General features: G+C 43.7%; 1 protein-coding gene across 4 annotated transcripts in view; it reads right to left on the reverse strand.

Annotated features, from left to right (window-relative positions):
- Positions 1-6443: 6443 nt before the first annotated feature.
- BDNF (brain derived neurotrophic factor) overlaps positions 6444-15646 on the reverse strand; it is a 34434-nt gene continuing 25231 nt past the window's right edge. For all 4 annotated transcript variants that reach the window (XM_072338678.1, XM_072338680.1, XM_072338681.1 and 1 more), the window contains exon 2: positions 6444-10510. In XM_072338678.1, coding sequence (XP_072194779.1) covers positions 9749-10510 — 762 coding nt within the window. In that variant the 3' untranslated portion in view covers positions 6444-9748. The remainder of the gene's footprint in view (positions 10511-15646) is intronic.

Consider the following 15646-nt stretch of genomic DNA (forward strand, 5'->3'; position numbering starts at 1 on the left):
GCTACACCCTTCCAGAAGCACAGCTGAATTACCTTCACCTGTGCTCCTGCAGCTGACTTGTCTCTTGCCTCAGGTGGTTAATCAGAGGTTCAGGCCATGATTGACAGTTTCCCTTACAGCTGTGACCCCAATGAACGTTTTGGGTTCCCTAATTCAGCATCAGGAGAGAGATGACAGCAAGAGCATCCCAGGAAGCAGAGCAGGTATATAGGGCACCACACACAGTGTGAGTTATATGGCCTTCCATAGTGCAGAAGTTCTATGGCATCAGGCACACCAGTTCTCCATCTCTCTCTGCCAGGCTGGTGGCTCTCATCCCATTGGCAGTGGGGACTTCCAGCTGAACATGGTGGGAGAGGATCCTGCATGCCTGTGATAAGCACTAGGAGGTTAAAGTTGCTTTGGCCTACTCAGCAGAGCTGCCCACATCGCTTTCACTGCCTCCTGACCATGGATGGTGCTGATTGCCTATGGCACTTTCCTTGCAGGCACCATATTTCCTCATTGCAACACAGGGAAAGTGGGATGTGAGAATCTTCTCATTTGAAATTAAAGATGATAGGCCAGTCTGCAAAAGAAATGAGACATGGCCGATTCTGCCATTGCTTCACAGTGAGACTTGAACAAATCTCTTAATGCTCCACCCAACCAACCATACAGTGCCCAAGTACCCCTCAGTGGTGTCCTGAGAACAACCATTTCAGGAGTGTGGAAGGTCAGTTGCTCAAACAGCGAGGAGTGTTGTTATTTATCGATGTTTTCCTCTGCCTTTTGTGCATTTCACAGCCCATCACTCGGCTGGGAAAGACCTGGGATGCTGCAGCTGTGAGCTCTTCCCTTTCCAGTCAGCAGTAACCTAGGCAATATGCAAACAGCTGCCAAGATGGTTTCCTCCTTCCTTGCTCAACGCCTTATGGCAGCGACTAGGAAGGGCCAGCAACCCCACTCAAATGCTGGAAGTGAAAAAAATGAGAAACTGCTGTGAATCCCAGATGACCACGCAGCTAAATAAGAGAAGCAGAGAGGAATAATCTCTTAAAAAGGCCATCTGATCCATTAGGAAAAACAAACAAGCACTTCTTTTCTCCATTTTCCTGAAAGCGCTGTTAGTGCTGAAGCAATGCCCTGCCACGTTCCACGGTGCTTGTGCAGGACATTAATTCTCAGGTGATCAATGAAAAACTGAGACAGACCTTACCAGAAAAATGGAACAGATCAGTGTCATGCATCAGGTATACAGTAATTGAGCCATCAATTACAGCATGCACCACCTACACCCCATAGGCTTGTTTTTTCACTTTATGACTGGATGTATCATAAATAATACCTTCTGTACAATGCCCCCACCATTGATTTTAATTGATTGCCATATTGATCCCATGTGTGCATGTGTCAAGGCTCTCCATATCTGGTCACAGCACTCATGAAAGCAACATGCGCTCATGCCTTATGGGAACGGTGTTCCTGGTGTCACTCTGCTACCCTGATGTCTGGCTGCTGAGCAGCTGGGGTCTAAAGGTGGGTCAGGCTGTGGGAAAACAGGAGGGGATGCAGGCACGTTCCTCGTGGTACAGTGCTCGGTACGGTACATCTGGGTGAACCTACAAGGCAGCCCCACAGCCAGGTTAGAAGAAAGCAGCCAGGAGGTGATCAGCACATTCGGAATTCCACCTCTAGGTTTCTGAGTGATGCGTGTTGCCAAGCACTCAAAGAACCAGAAATGTCAATTCTCTTATATCAGCAGACAGATTTTTCTTTTTTTTTTTTTTTTTTCCCTTTCTTTCTTTTTTTCTTTCCCCACTCCAGCTTCTATAGATAGCTCAGACTTTCAGAACTGGCATGATGCAAACACCATTGCACAACAGCGCACTGGGGATGGCACCCAGCGTGGGGTTGAGGGTGGGGACGGGCAGCTTGCACACAGCACCCAGGGTATGTTGTAACAGCTGTGAAGGGAGACATCTGCTTCTCACCACAGTGCCTCCATTCCAGGCACTGCACAAGCACAAACAAGCCCTAGTGAGAGCTGTTCCTATCTAAATCCCCGTGTCAAACTCACAGCCACAATGTCTGACCGTCCTGGGGCCTCCAGCAAGGGCCTGTGCTGGACTCCCATTGACCCGCTCTAAACTGTCTCCTGCGTGCCTTCCTACATCTGGCCCCAGTATCTGCAGCAAAAACAGGCAGAAGGTGCTGGTCCCTGGCTGAACAGGACCCCTACGCAACAGCGTGCAAGATCGTATTCACATCATGTGCCCAGCCCTGTGTGAGGAAAGACGAGGTGGAGGGGCCTCACGGGGAAATGATGCAGTGTTGTTCTGTGAGGCCAAAACCGACGTCTGGCACCCACATTTTCCTTCATTTCAATCCTCGAGTGCACTCGATCCTCCACTCTTAGACAGAGTTCTAGTTTTGCAGGAGGGGAGTTATTCTGAGCATCCTTTTTAAATGCCCTGTGGGTGGGAGTATTTCCAGTTTGGGCATGGTGCGTGTATTTGGATAAATAAAATCAGCCTACAAATCCAACATTTGCATTGACAACCAATACAGCATGTGCCTGAGCCGGTGACTCACCCAGCTTGTCATTTTTTTGTTCGGTTCCTTAACGTATGGTTCCATTTATACCACAGTGTATTTATAACGTAGATATTTTAATATCAAGGAACAAATATTTGTTAATACGCGTTTGTGGAAGGAACAGAGCTTCTCATTGGGTGACATGCTGAGATCTGCAGAGCTTCAAAACGTTTTATGGCGTTGTGTGCCACCCACCTCAGCCGCCATAGGAGCGACCAGCAAACAGAACAAAAACCAGACAAAATGAATGGGAAAGAGGAGCCGGGGAGCTCAAATGCGCCCCAGGCTGCACATCAAGTCTGCGGCAAAAGCGAGGCACCGTGGGTTTCTTATCCCTGCAGGATCCATGAGGCGAACTGCATTTCAAGTACATTCATGTAAATCCAAACCAGACCGCTGGGCTGGCTTTAATTTACCAGAAAGCTGAACTCGCTCCATGTGGGAGTGCAAAGGCTGACCCAGGAGGCACAAGGGCCACATGAAGCCCTGTAAGGAGCTGGTGAAGGGCCTCGCTGGTGCCCTGGGGTGACAGCAGCCCCTGGGCCAGTCCAGGCTCCGTGCCTCAGCTGCAGCCACTTAGGCAGTGGAGCAGCACGTGCCCCGGTGGCAGTGCGGTCAGCCACCTTTCTAAAGAGCCCAGAGCACTTCTTTTGCCCTGCACTCTGGCAGCAGCCAACAGCCAGAACTTCTCTGTCCTAATCAAGCCCAAACCAACGCAGTGTGGAACAGCAGCTTCTAGGTCCATTCCCTACTGCTTTATCAAGCTCTCAAGCCCCTCAGTTCTGTGTACCTGGCCCTTTGCAGGGGCAAAGATAGGCTCCGCAGCTGACAAAAAAACCTGTATTTAAGTTATTGAATTAATGTGATATCAAACGACCCACTCAGTGGGCATGGTGGTGGTGGGCTGACAGTTGGACTAGATGATCTTAGTGTCCTTTTCCAACCTTAATAATTCTATGACTCTAAAAGAGAGCAGAGTATAAACTCTGGGAAAGATTCAGAGATATCCAGGCTTGCAGCTTTGTTCTGAAGTGCTCCGACACATTGGTGCGTAGGTGGCCACGCTGGCAGCCTTACACCCAATTGTAAATTATACTTCAGCAGAATGTTCTGCAGTTATAGTCATGTGTAATGCCTAACACGTCCTTTGTTTGGGGTGTTGCACCAGTTCTTAGAAACCGCAGATATCGGCTGTATTAGGAAGCACGCAACTGAGAAGGCTGCGGTCCTCAAAGTGACTCTGTGATGTGGTGATGGCTTGCAGACCCCTATATTGTTTCTTGCCCCAGAAACTGCTTATTTTAGCATCTCCTTGTACCAACTTCCTGCCTTGAAAGTTCAGGCAAGGCTTCAGGTTGTCAGCCTGTGCACTGTATTATTTTTCCAGTGGCAGGCAGGGCTGATTAGCTTGTATAGCAGTTGCTTGCACTACTCTACCTTCATTATTTCCTAGACTCACCGTGCAGGCAATGGTTATAAGCCGTAAGGACATGCAGAGCTATGCCTGGAATCTGCTTTAATGTGGAGGTGTACACCACAGCTGTCCTGCCACCTCTAACCTTGAGCAACAACCTGGTGCTTTATGGCCATGTTTCCAGTGCCCATCTGCCTGTGCCCCCCACTGCACCAGCTGGCTGCCACCAGGGCCTTGACACAGAGTAAGGCTGCCAGCTCCTTGGGAAGCTGCTGGTGATAAGCATTTAGAAGAAATGCTTTTCTTCCCATAGTCCCTTTTGGGTGTTTGCCTCACTGCCCTGGGAAAGAAAGGAGGAGGTAGTTTTGTCAGGGCTATACCAGTTTGTACATGAAATATGTGTATCCACTGGAAACAGAATGCAGAGCTGAAAGCAGCATAGCCTCACAGGGCTGTTTCCTAAATCAGAAAGGCTAAGGTGGCAGCACTATTTTTGTTACACAAACCCAGCCATATTGACTTCTTATTGTTTTTAAATAACAGATTCCCAAGGCCGGAGTCCAAATATAGTGAGGCTTCTATTAAGGAACATGCTGGGGTAAGAGCAAAAATGAGTTTCCCAGCAGAGTGGCCTTTAGTTAAAGGTCGGAATAAAAAAAAATCTAATTGGAAACCTTATCATTATAATTTAGAATATTCAGTGTAGATGCCAGTTAAAGGAATATTTGGTGCAGCAAGCACCCTCAGCTCTTAGAGCCTGACTGGACTATCATAGAATCACTAAGGTTGGAAAAGACATCTAAGATCATCCAGTCCAACCTAGCACCAATAATAATAATAAAAGCCCCACCAATCAACCCCGAAATGTTTCAATTCAAGCCCATTGGTTTATATCAATCCTACAGTCTTTAGCTACCCTACATGGTAGCAACTGCTTAAAATTAAATAGATAAGTCTCTTAATCTTCCTCAACCCGCATCAGAACCTCCCCAACTTCAGGTGAGATCTCAGTGCTGCTCCTGTTTAATTCAAGTAAGTGCATTCCTTACCTTTCTTGTTTTAATTGCCCTGACAGAAGGTATCTTCTCAATGACACCTTAATTAGGGGAGGTGCCCTGTGGAAGCAGTGGATCGGATCCACCTGGGATGAACTAAAATACACATCCTTGCCTCCTCACTGCACTTGAATATTGCCTTGCTACTCTGTTCAAAAACCTTTCACTGTTTGCCACTCTTCTCTGGCTGGGTAATTTAAAAACCTGACTACGTGCCTTGAGTTTTGCTCCAAGTGATAACAGCTATGGAATTATCCCTTTCCTTCCCACCTGCTGCTCGGTACAAATAAAGGTTTTGGGGTGCCCATCTGTTCTTTAGTTACCTGTGCCACATATATATATATAAAACAAGACAACTCACTGTATTCCCCCATCTCCACTGCTGCCTCGGGCAGAGGCTGGCACCATGGAAGGCCTGCAGTGAGGCACGAGCATGACGCATCAATGGCATAGAATCACAGAATCACAAAGGTTGGAAAAGACCACTCAAACCCCCTAGCCCAACCACGGTCCACCCCACCATGCCCACTGACTCGACCCTCAGCGCCACATCCCTGTGGTTCTGGAGCACCTCCAGGGATGGTGATTCCAGGCACAGCCCCGTCATTCCAGTCAGCAGCAGTTTGCCTATCTATTACGGCTTCTGTTGGCTTATGCTAGAATAACAATAAGGCAGGGAGCCCACGCGCATGTGTGTTTAATATAAATGATCATCTGCAGAAGCACTGCTTCCTAGGTTCTTGTGGCGATGGTACTGGCACCAATCTCTTGGGAAATTTCTGAAGAGAAGTTGTTTTGGTTTTCCTTTCTCCTTCAAGTAATATTGAAGTTTTCAATTCATCACAAAGATTTATTGATTTTTCTAGGCTTATGGGATAATTAAATATACAAGGGCTTGGCAGCTCTAGCAGAGCATATTCTTTTAGAAACGCTAACAGTATGTTAAATCTGAGGAATTCCACTCTTAGTACTGTGTGGGGGTCATAAATAAGCTCAGTGCTGTGGATATAAATATACATGACACCACTTAAAAAGCAAGCATGAGACCGGGCTATAGCTGTGGAACTTGGGCCTCACATACCTGTTCGTTATTCACAGTAGTGACTCCCCAACATGCTTCCATTATAGCCATTATTTTTGCAGCTGAATAAAACCATTCCTATTTGTCATTTGTGGGTTTTTAGTCTCACGAGGACCTACAGGCTAGAAAGAGATGGAAATATAACCGTTGTGAGCATCCTCATGTTTTATGGAAAGCAAATTCTTGCCAGCATTCCCCTCCCAATGCTAACTGTCCAGCTACGAAACAGGTGGCTATCTGCCCTCCAAGGGAGATTTTATTGCTAAAATAAAGTAAAAATTGTTTTAGAACAAAGAACACACATCTTTATAGTAAAACTCGAGTTTGTTTTACAGTTAGAGAAAAGAGTCACATGGTCCCCCAAAAAACCCCAAGTTTTTTTTTTATATATATATATATTGAAAATATATTTAAAAACATAAAAAACTCTATAGTTAAACATATATTATATTAATCAGTACACTTAAATATAGCTTAATTATATTTACAATATGACGCAGTTGCTTTTAAATTTTAATGCCAATTTCAGTGTTTTCTTTTTTCCAAAAAACATAAAATTATATAAATATACAATAAATATTTATGTTACACAAGGTGAATAGTAGAGAACAAGGCCACAGACATGAACTTACATTTGCAAGAGTCTTTACTTAACACAGCACTAGGCCTGCTGACATGCATGATATACCTTTGTCACAAACAGACCACAGCAAGATTTCAATTAAGTGACATGAAAGAAAACCGAGCCCCCGCCCCCAACTCTGTTAACTGAACTGAGCCTGTGATCACATCTGCATTGGGTCAAGCAAGCGAGAGCCATAGGACTGCACGTTAACTACCAATTTCACGTTATACCTATGTCAAAGGCATCAGCTGACACACATATTGCAGGGAGCAAGGTTCCTCCCTACATTCTTGCTGCTGTTCCTTAGTTCTCCCCACACACAAGGGCTGCTCCTTTGGGTGTACTCAGTGGGGAAAGCTCGGCAGCCAACAGCACACGAGCAGAAGGGATGGGAGGAGAAACGCCATCAGGTAGCTTTGTTGGAAAAGCCACTGAAAAGCAAAAGCCACCTGTTTGTGCTTTACATACCAACAGCTGCAGTCCCTGCTCCTAAAGATAATACAAAGTGGTTTTTCTCCATTTTATATCAACACGGGGGTTACATCTTTGAGTTACTTTAAATACAAAGCTATTCTATGAGAAGCCCTATTCATTTCAATCACTCACCTAGGGAGCTAACAGCAGCACTTGGGCCTACCATCAAACCATCCACCCTGCAACAAGCACCACTGGGACCTATTCCAGGTGAGAATGACTGAATTGAAGATGTACCCATTGTTAGCTTTGATTATCTGTCACTCCTTACTGCCACCAAAACGTGCTTGTGAGTTAGGCTACCACCACTGCCGAGAACAACAGCACCCAAGTAACATTCAGGTTACTAAACGCCATGGATTAGAATATGCATAAACATCCTGGCTACAGAAAAATTAGTTATCTCCCTCCCCACAAGCATCCAGTCTGCATAAGGATTTTCTTAATTGCTGAGTTTTAGGTGGGAATGCCTCAAGTTTAAAGCTCAAGTAGGTAACAAAGTGCTCTCATTCACAGCCCAGCAAGCATGCAGCCAATACAAAATACAGAGTTCTTTTTACAGTGAGGATGACTCTACTTTGACGGTCCTAGCAAAAGAAAGCCCTTTTACCCTACGAAGAAACCACTTTGAAGGTGTCTATGCCAGCCCACAGAAGCCAACAGACAGGGTTTCTACTAGGAGTGATAACAATTCTGCATTAAATATATTCTTCATGGGAGATGATTAAGGGGGATGATATTTCAAATTAGCTTTGCCCAGTCCAGCTTTTAATTAATCTCCGCAGACAAACCAAGTAATGCAGACTTTGCAATAGTTACGTCTTAAAGCATTTCCCTTTTTGCTCAAGATAGTTTGTCCAGAGGATTTACAATTGCAGCATCTATCTTTAGTGAGTTCACTAATGAGCTATTTCTGGTTCTTCACCCACTGTATCCAGATAAAGTGCTATGCCCGGCTCTGAAGCTTACAACCTGCCTTTTTGGAACTACTTCTGTCTGGATCACTGGAGCGGTAGCAGAGGGCCTACAAAGCATGTCAGAACCTAAGCAGATGTTAAGCCAATCAAATCCAGTCCTTGTTCTTTGCTTACTTTTAATGCCAACTCTTGTTTCACAAAGGCTGACAGCAGAAGTAGACACGTACGTAAATGTTGACTGCCTCCACTCCTGGCTATCACAGCACTCTGGGGCCAGCGGACATGCTCTGGAGGCACAAGGCCACACTATGTGCACCAATGTGCAAGGCACAGCCTTTCCTCCGTGAGGAGATGCACAGGACCAGGTTCAGAGCCAAATGCAATCTGGATAAGCTCAGACAAACCAAAACTGTTCCTCACTACTGAGCTGACCAAGCTCTCCAGTGCTGTGACCTCCCTCTGATTCACTGTGAGGGTTTGAGAGCCTGTTCTATGGACACCACTGCTGCACTTGGCTAAAATGTTGGATCCAAGCACACACTTATTATACTGTTATCATCACTCTCAACACTCCATAGAGTACTTTCTACATGACAAGCTCCAGTTGTATGCCTAGTGAAATACTCTCAAGCTCACAGTCAACTTCCTTTGAGAGAGGAAAGGGGAGGGGACCCCAAACACAAACAAATATGGTATAAAGAAAGGCAAGTCTCAAAAGACAACGACTTAATCAAAAATAACCCAGCAAAGCATGTTGACAGACAGTTAACTAAGTGCTGCCCTTAAGCCTGAAGTTCAACAATGTGAAGTGGAACATCACCATTCTTTTTCAGTTGCCTCTTTATTTTTTCTTATCAGTAGTAGTCGGATTGCTATTGCAAACACCTTCACAACATACAAAAGAAACAAAACCCAAATCTGTCTTTAATCCAGAATAAGGTTATGTGTTTTTTTTTTTTCCTTTTTTTTTTTTTTTTCCTTCCAAATCGGATGGGAGTTCAAAAATAAGAGAAACAGTAAAACTATGACAACAGCACCTTGACATTGTTTTAATTCCAATGCTATCAGAAGGTAAAAGCGGTAAACAGATATAATACCAACAGGAATAAAGATACTTACTGTCTAAAATGTAAACGGAATGTTTTGGTTCGATTTATTTCTCTGAAAGAGGACAGTTTATCATCGATTCACAATTGAAGCAGCATGCAATTTTCTTTTTTTTTTTTTTAAATTATTATTATTTTTTTTTTTTTAAGATCTTTTTTCTGTTTTCAATTCTTGGCAACGGCGACAGACCACAACGTTATCGAGGAATGTAATGCAGATTTTTTTCTGTTTGTTTGCTTTTTTTTTTTTCCTTTTTTTTTTTTTTTTTTTTTTTTTTGTTTTTTGTTTTGTTTTTAATTTGTGCGCAAATGACTTTGACTTTTGTTCCCTTTCAGGTCATGGATATGTTCAATAAATAGATCGTGGAATCACTGTACTGTATAAACTTCAGTTATACATGCAGTCCATAAAATTATTTTTTACCGAATAATTTACCCTGTTATGTATATATACAAATAGATAACTTTGTCTCAATATAATCTATACAACGCGAGCCCACTATCTTCCCCTTTTAATGGTTAATGTACATACACAGGAAGTGTCTATTCTTATAAACCGCCAGCCAACTCTCTTTTTGTTATCCATGGTGAGAGCTCTCACGTAAGACTGGGTAGTTCGGCACTGCGAGTTCCAGTGCCTCTTGTCTATGCCCCTGCAGCCTTCCTTTGTGTACCCCTTGGGGTTGCATTTGGTCTCATAGAAGTATTGCTTCAGTTGGCCTTTAGGTACTGGGACTTTTTCAAGGACTGTGACGGTCGCGCCAGACATGTCCACTGCAGTCTTTTTCTCCGCCGCTGTTACCCACTCGCTCGTGCTGTCACAGACGCTCAGTTCCCCACGGCGAGCTGGGTCAGAGTGACGCCGGACTCTCATGGACATGTTTGCAGCATCCAGGTAGTTTTTGTACTCCTCAAGCAGAAAGAGCAGCGGGGGTTCCAAAGGCACTTGACTGCTCAGCATGACTCGGGATGTGTACAAGTCCGCATCCTTGTTTTCCTCACTGGGCTGGATGTCCTGGTCCTCATCTAGAAGCTCCTCTATCACGTGTTCGAAAGTATCCGCCAGCGACGTCAGTCCTCTTGAACCAGCGTTGGGCCCATTTAGGCTTTCAAGAGTCCCGTGGGTCCGAAGACCTGGGTAAGCCAAGCTGCCTTGTCCTCTTACACCAGCTTCTTTCATCGGGGCAGCTTTCATGCAACTGAAGTATGAGATAACCATAGTAAGGAAAAGGATGGTCATCACTCTTCTAACTTGGTGGAACTGTTGAGGACAAAAAGAAGAAGAAAATTAACTTAAGAGGAACAAAGTCATCAAAATTCACCTAAACCGTCATGAGACATTAAGTTTTTCCTGCAAAGATATACTTCATGTGTGCAGCTGCAACTCATTATCAGTGGAGAAGCATACTCTGGTACAAAGGTGTTCCTTCGATTTAGATATCCAGATAAATCATAAGCCAAAACTTGGGCAACATGGATAATGGTGAGTCAGTTCTTATGTGCCAATGCCTCGCTGTGATAAGTATTAGATCAGATACTACACTAACTCATTATTTACTGAATGATTACACCTATATTTCAAGTAATAACAAGAGCAGAACAGCTATTTAGCAACATAGCGTTTGAGCACTAAAAGGCAGCTTCACAAGTGTGGAAGGTAAAATTCCTCTTTCAAGTGGAAAGGTAAATATTTGATTATTATTATTATTTTAAGATGTCTCTACACCAAAAATAGTTAAATCCACAAGAAACAGAACAGCACCAGGATGAACTGCATTTGTATTTTAAAAGCAATCCTCAAAACACAGGAAGAGGCCATACACCTCTGAGGTCTCACCAGGTCAATCCCTCAACTAAAAGTAGAAGGTATGTACACATAAATATAGAACAAGAAAATGATGCAGGACTGTGCGCTTGTAACCTTACTAAACTGGAGCTGGAAAGATTGCTCGCATCATGTGAATGCCATGGGAAAGACATAATGGATTACAGCACTGATAAAACACTATACTGAAATGACAGTACCAGGACCACTGTTGTGTTTCCTCAGAGCCCCACATCAGCTATTCTCAAGCAGGCAAAGCATATATTCTAGCCCAGGGCTCTCCATGAAGACCCACAACAAGGTCAGTCACACCATGTGTGAACAAAGAGCAGCTTGCATTGTTTCTCTCACATTCTTTCTCCAGTTCTGAATCATGTTACGGGCAATGCCTTGAAGCTTCTCAGTTGGCTTGGTTCTTTCTTCATTGAGCACAGAGGGACAGCACCAGCTAACAGCATCAGTAAGAAAACTCCTCACCAGCTTTGGGATTAGCAAAACTCATTCCTACCAGCACTCCAAGCAGTTTGGGCTTGCGCAACTGCAGCCACTCACATGTTTTGCTAAGCCTCCATATGTTTCTCAGGGTATAAATCATTTTCTCCTGAAGAACAGAGTATGTACTTACGATACCATCATGAGAGCCCCCCAAATCCTGCTGTGACAGAGCTATACCTAGTCTGATCCCTAGTGTAACTACAACATCTATTATGTCCAGTGATTGTATTTCCCTCCTTCCCATCTGCACTCTTACCAGTTCTGCTTGCTAGAAAGCAATGGCATTGTTCACATTTTTGAAGCAGCAGCTAATGCTTGTTTCATAGCTTTTGAAGTTCACTCGGAAGTACCTCATACTTGGCAGCACTCACTGGAGTAAATGCTATTTCTGCTTGCCAACAGGGTGCTATGTAAAAAGACTTACTTCATCTCCTGCAAATACACTATGGGAAACTTGCACTCTTCAGACTCCACCATGGAAAGACAATCCATCACAGAACACACAAAGAACATGAAATATGTACTAGAAAGGCAGTGCCTGACACGTGGGTCTCAAAGTCTACTTAATGAAGTGTTGGGGGGGAGGGAATGAAAGAAAAGCAGCATATTTTTTGTGCCCAAACCCTCCCCTACTAAACCAAATTCTGGCTAACAATCACCTCCTTCCCAGCACAACTTCACTTTCTTGCCTCCACCTCTTTTCCTGTTTGGAAGTGTTACTGTGGCATAGATTTATTAGGATTAAACAAACCTGACATCTGTGACTCACAGGAACACAGTGTTTGCTCTAACCATGCAGAACATTAATATTTTGCATATTTTTCATCCTGGGATTTTAAAAACACATTTTACAGGGAGCAATATCAGATTTCTTCCTCAAAGGGAAGAAACAGTCACTTAGAGATGATTTACCACACAATGAAAAAGGCTATCAGTCTTCCTTGGTCAAAAGTGGAGAGGCTTGACAGGGGGAAGATGGAGCGGTTTAGCTAGCATAAAAGGACAGAGCCGGTGGGAACAAGAATCATACATTCCCTCTTCTGAAAATTCTCAGAATTCTTTCATATAAAAGGAAAATTAAAAAAAAAAACCCCACAAGCCGTATTGCAACCTCTGACCACCAGAGCACTGAACATAACACAGATCAGGTGGCTCCTAATCAAGTCATTGTTATTTTTATTAGAGTTGTGCCCAAAAGTCCCAGCCAATATCTGGACTCCAGAGGACAGATTGTGTCTGAGCACATACAGAGGACCCAGAGGGTCCTCCAACATGACAGCGGCAGGACACAACACAGAAGGGATCAAGGCAAGCACAAAACAAACAGGAGCTTGCATCCATCAGTTATGTTTGCCTGTTGGAGGCTGAGTATTTGCTAAGTTAAGCCAAGGATACAGTGATTCCTGGAACAGGACACATCCTTCCCCATTATCACTGAGCTGTTTATTCATGATAGTCATGAACCTGATAGGATCCAAAGTGACTAAAACAACAGAATCTCATTTGAGAGGAAAACTTAAAAGGAAGAAAAGAGATGAAAAGCAGGGAGGTGCAGAGAAGCTCCACCAGGAGACTCAGCATCCTCCAATTGCTGTCTGGTCACCAGACCTAGCAGCATTTTATCTCTGACATGAAATTAATCCTTCCTTAATTGGTTTTGCCCTCCATTTAGAAGCGAAACTGCTGTCAAGCTTGATCAATTTGCATCCCATCTGACGATATCTGACTGTCACTATGGTAGGTACTACAAAAAAGTACAACTAGTCTCTGAAAGCCAACAACTTTAGGACAGATAATTCACAAGAAAATGTGACTTTCTTAAAAGGCACCCATTTCCCTCCCACTTCTATCAATAGAAAAGTATGTCAAAGTATGGATTAGTAGTGCAGACACGTGGAATACCATTAGCAAGCAAACAGAGATACATTTTTGTATAAGAGTTGCAGACTAAGCTGAACAGGGTGGGCAAGCAGGACATGAGAAGATTCTCCTCTACCTTCACAACGACTACAGCAAAATACATGGTCCTCATGTTTCCCAATGAAAACATATTGAGTAAAATAATTAAACTTCTAGGAAACACCTCAATTCTAAAGGCTGTAACTTCTTATAGAAGTTGCTCAGAATCTAGTAGTTTAAGATACTGTAAGCAGATTAAAACAAATCTCATTATATGGATAGAAACAGCCTTTGAGCTTCTCACAAACAAACTCATGGGTGTGCATGATTTCAGCTCTCACTTAGCGAGCAGAACTAATATCGCAGTGCAGCACTGGAAACAAATCGGACAGCATCTTCCAGTCCTTTCTCCTCTACTCCCCAACTATCAATCCTTAATTTTACATTGCTAGGATTAAAGACGCTGGCTGTCAGGTTGCAATAGGTGCCTTACCAACTCCAAACACTGACAGATTATCTACACCCTGTCAATCACAAGGCAGGCACCACATCACCTGCATGGAATTGGAAAGGGGTTGGAACACCAGACAAATCTGTACTTCCCCATTTTCCCAGCATACTCCTGCTAAGCATCAATTTAAGCAGATGAATGCTAGTTGCCTTGAGACTCAGCCTTGGATAGCTTCCTCAGGTCACACAGGATGTCTGTCAGAAATGATGCTTGAGACCAGCTTCCTAAACGCTATCCATTTCCATGGCTGCCAGAGCATCCTTCCCCCTCTAATGCAGCATGATGAAACTGAAGCAACAAAAACAGGTCACCCACCACAGACCAGATCTCAGGAAGACATGACCTAGTTTGTACTTCAATAAAGTCCATACAATTACGGCTAGAATAAAGGCACATAATTGTGGCAGCAGTCTCCACTAATGGGAAGGAGCCTTATTAAATGAAGGTCATGTCAATTACCTACAGCTAGTTTACATATGCAGTCAATTACTTATCTGCACTGTTTACTTGGTATTTAGCATTTAATGAGAACTCACCAGCTAATTGTTTCATTCCATTATTTTTCCTTATTTTAAGCAGAAATCTAATTGTTTAACAGATTCTGTTCCCAGCAGAAAGACCTGAAGAAAACTGTGAACATAAACTTGCTTTTCTGCATCCTGACACATGCCATGAAAGTAGAAATAACTTTCAGTAGTGAGCAGATTCAGAATCCTTTCATCTCCAGAAAAGGAGCATGCAGTGGAAGGTAAAATTAGCAGCAAGATAATTTTTCTGCCGTGCCATTTTCTAAGACCTTTATGCAGAAGTTCAGTTTCCTAAATACTACTGAATGGCAAAGGCACAAGTTCCTACTCTACACATCATTACTGAAGTGTGTGAACAGATACCAAAATGGGATGCATGTCAGCACATGCTTTACAAAGACTTAATGCGCTGAGAACAAACAGCATTCACCTTTAATACATGCATAACTGCCTGTCTGACGCACTACGGTTATCCTCACAGCTATTCACGCCATCTGTATAATTAATTTTTATTACTGAAAATAAAGCAACCCCCCCCCCCCCCTTCCATGTATACATACATACACACCCTTGCCCAATTTGTATTCTTTAAGTTGCTTCTTCATGCCAGGAAAAAAGAACATGAACATGTGTTGTTTCCCCCCCCCCCCTCACAAACCAAAACCAACCCAACACAAATTGTCCCATTGATCAGAGGTGGGAAAGAACCCAAAGATAATAATAGGGGATACTAATGACCTAACAACATTACACCCTTGATCTTTCATGGAGTAACACATCAGTTTCCTACAAACATTCCTCACACCTTCCTGGGTGCTCAAACAGCAATACAAAGGGCACACTTGCTTCAAAACTCTCACAAAGAATTCAGCTGCTCTTACATGAGCAGACCGGCCAGGCTCTTCATTACAAGTGTGCCTGCAGTTTACTTGGCAAAGTGCAGGCCTGAAGGAGTTCCCAGCAGGATTTCTGTCGGCCAGATCTTGGACCCAAGCTGCCCATACCAGGAAACAGGCACAGTAAGTTTTGGCAGTATGCACAGGCAAAGGAATAGCAGGCCAGGCTCACAGATGGTATCAGAGCTTTCAGAGAGACAACACCCATAGAAGAGAACAGATGTGCACTATTTTTATACATCTA

This window comes from Excalfactoria chinensis, chromosome 5 (assembly GCF_039878825.1).
Source record: "Excalfactoria chinensis isolate bCotChi1 chromosome 5, bCotChi1.hap2, whole genome shotgun sequence".
NCBI classification, from domain to species: Eukaryota; Metazoa; Chordata; class Aves; order Galliformes; family Phasianidae; genus Excalfactoria; species Excalfactoria chinensis.